This window comes from Peromyscus eremicus, chromosome 15 (assembly GCF_949786415.1).
Source record: "Peromyscus eremicus chromosome 15, PerEre_H2_v1, whole genome shotgun sequence".
Taxonomy (NCBI): Eukaryota; Metazoa; Chordata; class Mammalia; order Rodentia; family Cricetidae; genus Peromyscus; species Peromyscus eremicus.
The window spans coordinates 37,782,806-37,795,368 of NC_081431.1; the positions used below are offsets into that span (position 1 = coordinate 37,782,806).

Here is a 12,563-nt window from a genome sequence, read left to right on the forward strand (position 1 = left end):
GCTGAGGATAGTTGTAGAGTATGTGCTTACTGCCGGGCCTTGGGTTCAATCCCCTGTGCCCAAGTAAATAAAATATGGATAGGATTGCCAGGAAGTACATAAAGAAGAGCCCTGTGTAAGATGTATGGGAACTGCCAAAAAGAGACGGCAGGGCAGCAGGCAACCGTCTAGGAGGGAAACTGGTGTGGTGTGGATACTGGTGTGTCTCGGGGTGGGCAGTCACACGCGCTGTTCTTGATCTTACGCCGTTTGGCTGGGCTTCCCTCCCTTGATTTGAAGCTCCATATAGGTGGAGACTGACAGTTCTTGTATACTGTTTTGTCTGGATTTTAGTAAGAACTCAATGTTTAGAATAAAAAACTGAATGTAGTGTTTAGGAAAGATTCAAAGAGCGGAAGCTTGAACAGATTGGTAGAAATAACTATTGGGAGAAATGTAACACCGAAATGTTCTTGTTGGAGATTGGTTTTGCTGAATCACAAGATTACTTACAATCTGCCAGCGTATATAGGATGTGTTGTGTGGCAGAAGAATGCTTGTTATTTTATTATGAAATATAAAAGACGTATAACAAGGCTGCAAGAGCGGTAAGATAAATTTCTGTGTCCTGGTAAAGCCTTTCTGTACTTCCCACCCAGAAGAACACCGTCCAGTAATAGACTGTATTATTCCTGTCTAGTTGCTCCTGTTTTCCCGAGTGTAGCTATTGCTTAAGAACGTGTTGTTTCAAGTGTCAGGTTTTCACATGTGGATGTAATGACCCTGCATTGCGTTTGTGTTTGGCTTGCTTTTTACGCTCAGCGTTGTTGGCTAGCAGCCATCTGCATATGTGACTTATGTGTATTGGTCACTGGGCTGTAGAGCACAAACATCTTTACAATTACTGAGTACCACTGAATAGTTTCTGAAATATTACAGTTCAGAAATCTTGAAGCTGTGAGAATAGCTAATGTAATTACTAGCTTTTTTATTAGCCTAAAGTGATACATATTACTTAGATATGGAGTTAAAATACTAATCTCACTAAGGAGTGAAGGGCTTTCTTGTTAAATTTAAGCTAGTGGTTATCTCTGAGCTTAAACAACTGTATTTTCCTTTGTCTGTTCCAAATTTGAATTCTACATATAGTGTTATACAAATTCTACACATACTTAATTTTCATGTGAAAGTTCATCTTTTGTCTATAGCTGGCCCTTGTTGTAATCCCACCCTGTGCATGCCAAGCAAGCATTTTGGCATTAGCTGCTAATTTGTAGGCTCAACCAAAGTTGGATAAAAAATACCTGGGAAAAAAATGGGTCTAGAAACTGTTGACATGACATATATATTGTATTATAGGTAGTCTAGGCATTGTTTAAAGTATATGGAGACATTTGTGAATTATATGCAGGGATTGCCTCATTTGTATAAAGGACTGGTATGCAGGGCCGCCTGTGGCTAATGTCATATGATTTATTCACATTCCCTCACCACTGTGATCTCTGTCATACAGAGTCAGGATTTTACTGTTCTCCCTGCTAGTCCATCCCCCTTAGTGATGGCGAACGTGGTGACGTGGTGACCAGAGCTGTGAGGGAGGGTGTGACTCGTCCATCTTCTGCCCCCCCTCCCGTGTTAGCAGGGCCTTCTCCTCTTCACAGTTGTTCTCTTCTCCCTCAGCACTTTTCACTGCCAACTGCCCTGTGCTCTGTTGCTGTGGCCAGCACGCAGTTAAATAAATTCTCCATTTTTAATTTTAAAATAGGGCTGGGGAACGAACTCAAGGCCTTGTACACACTGAGACATTTTACCCCTAGATGCTAAGTACATTCCCTCTCTTCTCTCACCCACCCTCCTTCCTCCCTCCCTCCTCCCTCCCTCCCTCCCTCCCTCCCTCCCTCCCTCCCTTCCCTGTGCCCTCTCTCTTTCAATGGAGAAAGGACCTGTTTTGTTTAGTTCAGTTTCTGAGGGTTTAGTACATCATGGCAGGGAAGGCATGACAAAGTGGAGACATTTCTATCAAGCAAAGACAGGGAAATGGCAGTACTCTGCAGTTTTTGTTTTTATTTTATGTGTGTGATGCCTGCATGTATGTATCTGTAACATGTGTGTGCAGTGCCTGTGTACAGCACTTGGAGTTACAGACCATGTGGATGCTGGTAACCCAGCCGAGTTCTCCGCAAGAGCAGTAAGTGCTCTTAACCGCTTAGCCGCCCCTCCAACCCATCTAAACTTTTAAGCATTTCATTTCACTTACTTTGTACTTTGAATTACGAAACAAAGTTTCTAATATTATTAGAACAAGGAGCCAAAAGACTTGTAATTTTTTTCAGCTTTGCAGCTCATGACTTGTACCACTAATATGTTCCTCATCTTCGACTTTTTTTTTTTTTTTTTTTTTTTTTTGGTTTTTCGAGACAGGGTTTCTCTGTGTAGCTTTGCGCCTCTCCTGGAACTCACTTGGTAGCCCAGGCTGGCCTCGAACTCACAGAGATCCGCCTGGCTCTGCCTCCCAAGTGCTGGGGTTAAAGGCGTGCGCCACCACCGCCCGGCCATCTTCAACTTTTAAAAAGGTGTTTTTAACCTGCGGTGGGACAGAGTACTTGAAACTACCAGATCTTTGCATAATCCCAGAGTGGGTGATTTCTGAACCAGAGCTGCAGTTACACGCAGTCAGAGCTGTCAGAAGTGCTTCCGTCAGAACCACAGCCGTCTTCAGAAGTGGTGGCTGTAGAGGATCCACCACAAGTCATATGCTCATTAGAGGTCTGCATACAGTGGCAGGAAACTTGGTCTCCTGTTTAGTGGCCAACTGAAGCAATGACTGTTAATCATTTCCCATTTCTTATCATGCTTGGAGCCATTTCTACTAAAGTCTGTTACTAGGGCCATGTGATGTTGTTGTTGTTGTTTTGTTTTTCGAGAGTTTTTCTGTGTAGCCCTGGCTGTCCTGGAACTTGCCCTATAGACCAAGCTGGCCTTGAACTCAAGAGATCCACCTACCTCTGCCTCCCGGGTGCTGGGATTAAAGGTGCACACATTAAAGTGACATTCTTTTCTGTGGACAGAGGTGGGTCGTCCCCCCCAACCCCCCAATGTAGAGTATTTTCAGGTTTCTTTTCTAAGGCTGAGTTTTCTAGTACTGATTAAGAACAAAAAGTTAGCTAGAGGGCTTTATACATTCATTAATTTCTGGTGTTCAGCTATTATTAAAGTTTCTCTCATATACATGGATCTCATTTAAAAGGTATGATTTCTCTTTGGGTCCTGAAGAAAGCTTTTACACATTCATAGGGCCTCTCTTCATGAGTTTTATCATGTTGAAGAGCTCTAACTGTATTCTGAAAGTTTTCCATCAGATTAATTATTTTTTTGTTGCTATGATAAAACTCCATGACTAAAGAATTACAGAAGGAGTTTATCTAGACCCTTACGGTTGAGAGGGTTGAGAATCTGTCTGGAGGGAGAAGCATTGGCAGCAAGCTGCAGGTGTGACTATTGGAGTGGGAAGCTGAGGGCTCATATCTTGAACTGCAGATTAGCAGTAGGTGAGACTTTTATTCTCAAAGCTTACCCCCTACTCCCATGGCATACTTCTATACCCATCCCACTACATTATAGGATTGGAGTAGGTTTGTCTGTTGTGGGCTCTCTGGTGTTCTACAAAGCTCGTATTCTTCTGAGGTCATCGCTGCATTTATTGTGCTAGTGGAATTTGAGGGTGAGTTTTGTGTCACTCAGTGCAGGGTGAGTTATACCAGAAAGCTAACTTAGATCCGGTAGTGACTCTCTAATATTTCTGGAAGCCTTAATTAATGGTTGAATTGTATTTGAAATCTGCATTATAGTCATTTCTCTAGATAATGGTTCCTCTTACAAGGTGTCTGTTGCTGTGATAAAACATTATCAAGGCCTCTTACAGAAGGAAGGGTTTTATTGGGACTTAGGGTTCCAGAGGAATAGGAGTCCACCACCACCATGGCAGAAAGCCAGGTGGAAGCTGGCATTTGGAGTAGCTGCAGCTGAGAGCTCACATCGAGGTGCACAAAGGAAACAGAACACTCACTGGGAAGAGCTGGAAGCTTTTGAAACCATAAGCCTCCCCTGGGACACACCCCAACAAGGCCACACCTCCTAATCCTTACCAAACAGCCACCAGCTGAGGACCAAGCATTCAAATGCCATATGGGGGACAGCTCATTCAGACTACCACACGGGGTTCTCAAGTATTCCTAAGGACAAGGTCTACCCAAAACTTTACTAACAAACATTCCACACTTCAATTCCAGCCAATCACAGAGCAGAAATATTTGGAAAAACCAGATCTGTCTGTACTGTGCACGTACAGGCCTCTTTACCTGACTTGCTCAGTGCCACAGCTCAGTAGTCTGAACCTGAGATCTTAAGGAGTTTCGAGGTTTGTTTTTGTTTTTGTTTTTTATATTTTCTGTTGGCAGATTAGGTACCTTCCAGAATCGGAAAACCAAATGTAAAACACTTGTTGCCTAAGCCTTTCATATAAGGCATATAATTAACTTGTATAAGTTAAAACATGATCCATTGGTAACACCTCACTGTCACTGGGAATGTAAGTTTATTTAAGACTTTTGTAGTAGATTTAATACTATTTATCATTAATACTTATGCATTTCAGTATGGCATAAGGCTGAACAGACCTGCAGGTGCATTGTATTAGATGTTATAAGTAAACTAGAGGTGGTTGAAAGTATAATGGAGAACATGCGTAGATTGTACACAAGTCTCATAGTTTTTATGATTTTGTTTTTAATCTGAGGGAGGTCCTAGAACTAGTCTTCCAGTGGATACTTCAAACTATCAGTGAACACACATTATCTGCTGGGAATAAGAGAGCCTCATCTGACACACTAAAAATTGTGGGAGAATGCTGGCCAAATTAGGGAAAACACTTACTAGTAATTATCAGTCTGACTAAAATAGTTCTGAAAAATTTATCTTTTGACATATTTCTTTCTGGATGTGTAAAAGGCTTTCTGTGCAGATATTTTTGTGACTGCCCAAAGACTATAATTCTAGCAACATACAAAATTCTAACAAATATTATCCTGTTTCAATAAAAATTATCATTGCATTAAAATGTGAGCAAATTGTGGACTTGGTGAGAGAATGGAAGCTGGGAAAAGCCTTGTACACTAGAGTAATGTAGGCGTTCTGATAGAAGCAGGACGCAGCCATGTATGTATCACTGCTGTTCCTCACCTTGAGCTTCTTAGACTGGTAAGGGCAGGCTTCAGTCAGGACAGAAGGCATCTGTGGAAGTAGAAAGTAGCTTCTGTCTTCATCCCTGATCTCATTAGAGGGGCAGCGCCCACATACTGGAGGAGGGAAGTAAGAAAGCCTTGAGTACTTTAGACGAGAGGGCCAGCGTTTTTAACTCACCCTGTTGCACAGTTTCAGTTTTGTCTTTTTGTTTTTATTACAAATGGAAGCATGAATGGCATTTCATCTGTAGTGGTGACTTCTTTATAGCCATATAAACTGGGTTCAAAGGGGTGCCATTATCTCTTTAAAGCTTCCACTCTGAACACAAAGCTACCTCAGCAGCAGTGACCTTCTCCCAGACACCCTCTGTCCTAGTCACTTCCCTCACCCGTCTTTGGGATTCCACTGTTTCCTTTTCTCCCTCAGTCTCTGTCTACATGCTGGTCTATATTGGCCTTTTCTCTTCTTCTATCTATAGGTATCCCTACATCATCACCCTTAGAACAGTCCTTTTAAGAGTGTTGGAACCTCCAAGATGAAATTTAGATCAAACCTACAAGACGTAAGAGAAGCTGTGACTCCTGTGAATTGAGTCATTCTCTCCTAGGGTAGGTGGTCATCAGTTGTGGGGGTTTTGTCTTCCCTGTGCTTCTGAAATAAATGCAACTGAAAATTGGTCTTCGTAGTTAATGATTCCCAGTGAATCCATGTGTATTCTGAAATGCATTTTAACAACTATTAAGGTTGTTTTATATGTTTGAGCCATTATTTGAAGATTCTCTTTACCTGCTGAGCTTAAAATTGCAAGTTTAGCATGTTAAAAGAAATGTTAGTGTTAGGGCTGCAGGATTTCATTAAGTCTTTGCTGAGAAGGAGTTTTACTTACTTATCACAGCCAAACAGCCCTGTCTGCCTTAAATTAGGCCTTACAAAGCATTGTTCGAGTCACCAAGCCACTTCAACTTTGTGGTGTTTGTGTGAGATGCTTTAGTATAGGCTTCTGTGTGACCAAGGTGTACTGCAGTGTAAAGAGGACAGTTACAGAAAACACATTCCTTGCATGATACTATAGTGTTATTTGTAGGAAAATCCTAGAGCTGAAACAAAAAGAGAAAAGAAGGTGGAGGTTTTAAATTTTCTGGTTTGCTCTGAAGAGGTCAGATAATTATAGTTTGTAAAAGGAACTGACAGTATCCAGATTAAAAAGAGAACAGCCGAATAAATTGTTGCATGCATAGTAACAGGCCCTTGCTGTACTGACTGAGCTCTCCTCAGCCACCAGGTAGTCTTCTTTGATACACCAAGTTGTTTACTCAGGGAGACTGTAGACTTGTACGTCATAGGATGGTTCTGAAAGCTGTTTTTTGGAAGGAAGGGAGAGAAGAGAAAGAAAGGAAGAAAAGAGAAGAAAGAAAGCATTTGCATGGTATGGTGGTGCCTGCCTATAATCCTAGCACTTGGGAGACTGAGGCAGGGGAATTGCAGTGAGTTCAAGGCTAGCCTGGGCTATGTAGCAAGACTTCCTCTCACAAATACTTTTTAAAATTGATCTTTATTAGTGAAGTAAGTTAGAAGATGCTGTTGGCGTCTCCTACCTAAGATCCCTGTACTGCCTAAGTGTGCGAGCGGATGGCCTCCGCTTTGCTCTGCACTTTGTTTTTATGTGTATGGGTGTTTTTTCTGTATACCATGTGCATGCAGTGCCAGTAAAGGCCAGAAGAGGGTGTCCGATCCCCTGGAACTGTAGTTACAGAAGGTTGTTAGCTGACATGTTGGTGCTGGGAACTGAACCCAGGTCCTCTGCAAGATCAGGAAGTGCTGTTAACTGCCCCGTCACCTCTAGCCCCCTGCACTCTATCGTTTTGAAATAGGTGCCTGCTGCAGTGCCTTCCTGGAAGCTGGCGTTGAACTTGGGTCTTCAGGTTGACATGGCAGGTGCTTTACCAGCTGAGCCGTCTGCCCCACCTCGTGTGGCATATTATTGTCCCTCAAGACAGGGGGATTTTCCTCTCACATAGAAATTAAGGGGCTGATGGGAGGTAAGGTAGAGCATGTCAAAATTCCTTAAAGTCTGGGCAGCTATAAGTGCAGGTCAGGATTTAAGAAGAAAGTGGTGAGTTCTAATGCAGTTCTAGCTTTGTAATCCATTAAGTGGGTTTTTTTTTTGTTTTTTGTTTTTGTTTTGTTTTTTTTAGATTTATTTATCGTGTATACTATATGCCTGTACGCCAGAAGAGGGCACTAGATCTCATTATTGATGGTTGTGAGCCACCATGTGGTTACTGGGAATTGAACTCAGGACCTCTGGAAGAACAGCCAGTGCTCTTAACCTCTGAGCCATCTCTCCAGCCCTAAGTGGGTTTTTTAATGTCAGTTTTTAAATACAGTGGTTTTAAGGTAATTATAGCACATAGGAAGTTGTAAAAAAGTAATACAAATGTTAAAGATTTATGGGAAGTTGCAAAACCTGTACAGAGAATCCCCGTACCTTTCCCCTGAGTTTTCCTGCGGGTGCATCTTGATGGCATCTAATAGGAAGGTGCTATCTGTGCTGTGCATGTCCGTGTAGTCCCATGGTGTTTTATTGTGCCCGCAGACCTGTACTGCCTCACATTCCAGAAACAGCTCTTCATCGTGGAGCTTCCCTCCTGCTGTCTGTCCTTTTCGGTCACTCTGTCCCCTACTGCCAGCATCCTGCCCTCCTTGACTGCTCCCTCCTTTCACGGACTCGCTGACCTCTGCTCTTGACTTTTCTAAGATCCCAGGATTACTCTTTACAGTTAATCAGGGGGTTCCCAATTACATTTCTCCTATGGTGGTTGCTCAGTTTGAAGATCTTACATCTTCTGTTTTTCTTTATTGGTGTTGAGAACTGAACCCAGGACCTCACGTGTGCTGGGCATAGGCTCTACTACCAAGCTATGTCCCCAGCTGCTCCCTTTTTTTTTTTTTTTTTTTTTTGGTTTTTCGAGACAGGGTTTCTGTGTGTAGCTTTGCACCTTTCCTGGAACTCACTTGGTAGCCCAGGCTGGCCTCGAACTCACAGAGATCCGCCTGGCTCTGCCTCCCGAGTGCTGGGATTAAAGGCGTGCGCCACCACCGCCCAGCTTCCCAACTGCTTCCTTTGACTTTACTCTATCCCTCCTTCCTTTCTCCCCCACTTTCTGTCTTTTAAAAAAATTATGTTGTGTGTGTGTATGCACACAGGTATACACACACTTAGGTGTGTGCATGCCACAAGCACTTTTGGAAATCAAAAGAACATGCGGACTTTTCTACCGTGTGAGATTGAACTCAGGGCAGGCAGTAAGCGGTGTAACCTATCGAGGCCTCCACCTCCAGCTTTACCTACTAAAACCTCTCACCCCACTTTGAAGTTGTTGCTCTCAGTTGCCTAATAGCATTCTCAAGGTAATTTGTACTTGAGTTTTTTGTTGTTGGTTTTAATCTTTGTCTCTAGGGTCCTCTCTTTTTGGATGCCTTGCTTTGCCCCCCCGCCCGCCTCCCCCACTTCATCTATGTACTGAGCCATAGGAAGGTCAGTTGTTGTCTTTAAGCCGTTTTCTTGAATTGCTATTTTCTTGGATCTCTTAAGGTTCCTGTTATTTAGATGTTAACACTTGGATTCTTAGTTAATGTCAAATTAGTATCTTGGTGAGTTTTGCCAAGTGGGTGTTGTATTAGAGTTCTCTAGAGGAACAGATTGAATTTATCCACCCACCCACCCATCCACCCATCCATCTATCCACCCACCCATCCATCCATCCACCCATCCATCTCTGTCTAGAAAGGGGATTTATTAGAGTGGCTTACAGGCTGTGGTCCAGCTAGCCCAACAGTGGCTGTCTACCAGTGGAAAGTTCAAGAATTCAGGAATTGTTCTGTCCACAAAGCTGGATGTCTTGGCTGTTTTTCAGTATATGTTGGAATCCGAAAGAAATAGCCTTTAATGCCGGTGAAGGACTGGACTTGCCATTGAGAGTGAGGGCAGGCAGGCAAAGAGACAAAGCTTCCTTCTTCATGTTCTTTACACAGGCTGCCAGCAGAAGGTGGGGCCCAGATTCAAGTGGCTCTTCCCACCTCAGAAGATTTGGATTAAAGGTAGATCTTTCCATGTCAAGTGATTTAATTGAGAAAAATCCCTCACTGGTATACCTAGTTGCTTAGATTTTAGTTCATTACAGATGTAGTCAAGTTGACACAAAGAATAGCCATTACAAGTCCACCCCTTGTCAGCTTCACACAAAATAGATCTCCTTATATCATGCTTAATTTCCAAATAAAAATAACAACCAGGTAATAATTACATCTAACATGATACAGCTATCCCACATACAACTGCAAATGTGTTATAAATTTTAGAACAGGTGGCAATGTCCCTTGAGGAACATTCTTTTAGTATCTCAAAAATTAAAATCAATAACCACTGATACTCTCCTAGTTGATGTTATACTATATGATAAAGAAATCAAGGAAATACACAGTTATCTGCACAAACATATTCTTAACAAAATATGACAGGGAAAATAACTTTTCTCATCTATCTAGAGTACTGATGACATCTTTTTCTTTCTCAGATTCCTTTTGTTGCCTACCAAAAGGGTTCTTTTCCTTTTTTTCTGTGGTTCCTTTCTTGGATGGCTGTTGCTGTATTGTAGAACCCTCTGATGGACTTGAAATCTGTGGACAGAAACTCTCCTTTAAATTCAGAGAAATTTGGTTCTATTAACATACAGCTATCACAATATTTTTAAAGGTGACATTCATTAGCCATGTGTGTGCTTCATTAACATCCAGTAAGATATGGAGGTAATAATCATAATTTTGAAGCAGCGAGGCAGAAGTGGTATTTTTAAACTATCAGTTGTAAAGTGATAGAAAAGTGTGATTTCTTTTGTATCACAAAGAGTACATCTATTGTACTGTACTTTGCAGCCTGCATTTATACTTATAAAGGACTCACATATTTTGGTTTTATTTATTTTTTTTATTTTATGTGGAAAGATGTTTTGCCTGAATCCACATCTATATACCACTTGAGTACCTGGTGCCCAAAGAGGCCGGAAGAGGGCATTGGATCTCTTGGAACTAGCTTTACAGACAGTTAGGAGTACCATGTGGGTGCTGGTTATCAAACCTAGGTCCTTTTTAAGACCTGCAAATGTTCATACCTGCTGAGCCATCTCTCCAACACAGAATGGTTTATTTCAAGTAGAGGGCACTAGTATAATTTTTTTTAAAAAATTTAATACAAGATCTTGAGCCATTTGAATTCTATTCTTAAACCATTGGTGTGATCAAGAACTTCTTTGTTATCGGTATCTTCAAATACCTGAAGTCAACAACTGTCAGGTCAAAGAATGAGATTTTTAAAACCTTAATTGTGGGTCTGGGAGTTGGCTCATGGGACCTGACTTTGAATCCCCTGCACTGGTGTGAAAAATCAGACCAGTAGCACCTGTCTGTAAACCTGAGCACTTAGTGGGTGGTGGGAAAAGGGACAGATGGAACCTGGGGTTGGGAATGGCTGGCTGTGGCCAGGCCAGGCCAGTCTGGCTAAAATGGGAGCTCCAGGTTCAGTGAGAGACCATCTCAAAAAATGAGGTGGAGAATGATTGAAAAACACACCCAATGTCAGCCTCTGGCCTATACATCCACATTCTCATTAGCAAGCCCATAAACACGTGCACACACATACACCACACCATACAAGTGTAAAAAGGAAGAAAGAAAAAGCTAATTGTGGGCCTCTGAGTGATTGAATGGGTTTGACAGTCAGTAGTATTTATTATGTGTTATGGGATATTCAACTTTATCTCTCAGAAAACATTCCTTCATACTCTGCCTGTGAAATTCAAGTTTGCCCATATTCTTTTAGACAGTAATTTTATGCATATAATCTAATAAAATTTGTTTTTAGTTTTTACAGAATAATTAGTATTTGTTAGACATTCTTACTGGTTGTTCCAGAAAAGAACATACACAGTCTTTAATGTTTCAATTCCCTAATATAAGAAAACTGAGCTATTTCTTACATTTAATTTATACTTAATTTTTATTTTAATCTTCTAGGAGCTGTCAAGTTGTGGATGGAATAAAAAAGAAAAATATAGTTCTGCACCAAATGCAGTTGCTTTCACAAGAAGATTTAATCATGTAAGTTTTGTTTATCGGGTGAGGAGGAGCGAGGCTGTGCCTGATTGTTCATGCTCTGTGGAAGCCAGAGATTAACGTCTAGTGTCTCCTTGTATTGAATGTCATCAGCACCCCATTTTTAAGACGGTCTGTCACTGAACTTGGAACATAGGGATTGACTGTACTGGCTGACCAGTAAGCCCTGTGTCTTCGGACCCTCCCACCCTCACCCAACAACTCCCCACTCAGGTCTTCCTGTTTGTGCGGCAAAGCACTTTACCCCCAGGCATCTTCCTGGCCTGTCCTATTTATTTATTTATTTATTTATTTATTTATTTATTTATTTATTTATTTATTTATTTATTTATTTATTTATTTATTTATTTATTCATTCATTTATTCATTTATTCATTTATTCATTTATTTATATTTATTTATTTATTTATATTTATTTATTTATTTATATTTATTTATTTTTGAGGCAGGGTCTAACCCTGCTTGCTGTGTATTGATGATGACTTTGAACTCCTGATCCTCCTGCCTCTACCTCTTGAGTGCTGCGATTGTAGACATGTGCCACCGTGCCTACCTTCAAGTATTATTTATTTGTTTGTTTATTTATTTATTTAGTTTTTTGAGACGGTTTCTATGTGTATTCCTGGCTGTCCTAGAACTCACTCTGTAGACCAGGCTGGACTTGAATTCAGAAATCCTCCTGCCTCTGCCTCCTGAGTGCTGGGATCAAAGTTGTACAGCACCACACCGGCTCTTAGTTTTTATTTTTGTTTTTTAACTTCATAATTCTCGTAGATATACCAGAAATAACTGTATTTATAGAAAGAAATTGTATAGCCATGCTTGCTTTTCATCTTTGTAAAATGTACCGTCACATGATACACAAGCTCTCCTGTGGACGCTTTCATTAATTATGGTTCTTGGAGGCATGAATGTGGTGCAAGTAGCTCTAATTCATTTAATCATCGATTTTCACTTCTTCCTAGGCTAAATCCATCTACCCTTGATAATAGAATCTTTTCTGAGTTTTTGCCTTTGTGGAGAGTGTTGCTGTGAACATTGAGTCTTTTGCTGCACATGTGCAAGATTCTCCAGACAGACTTATGGCTGTCACTGCCTTAAGTTCTTGTATTTTTATCATTTAAACTTGAATCCCTAACACTAGGTCTTTCTGGTTTTTAAATTTTGGTGTT

The 12,563-nt window shown here is 41.2% G+C and overlaps 1 protein-coding gene across 7 annotated transcripts in view; it reads left to right on the forward strand.

Moving 5' to 3' along the window:
- The window catches only part of Ralgps2 (Ral GEF with PH domain and SH3 binding motif 2), a 146,123-nt gene that overhangs the window by 46,832 nt on the left and 86,728 nt on the right, over positions 1-12,563 (forward strand). For all 7 annotated transcript variants that reach the window (XM_059280359.1, XM_059280366.1, XM_059280362.1 and 4 more), the window contains exon 5: positions 11,293-11,376. In XM_059280359.1, the coding sequence (XP_059136342.1) occupies positions 11,293-11,376 (84 nt within the window). The remainder of the gene's footprint in view (positions 1-11,292; positions 11,377-12,563) is intronic.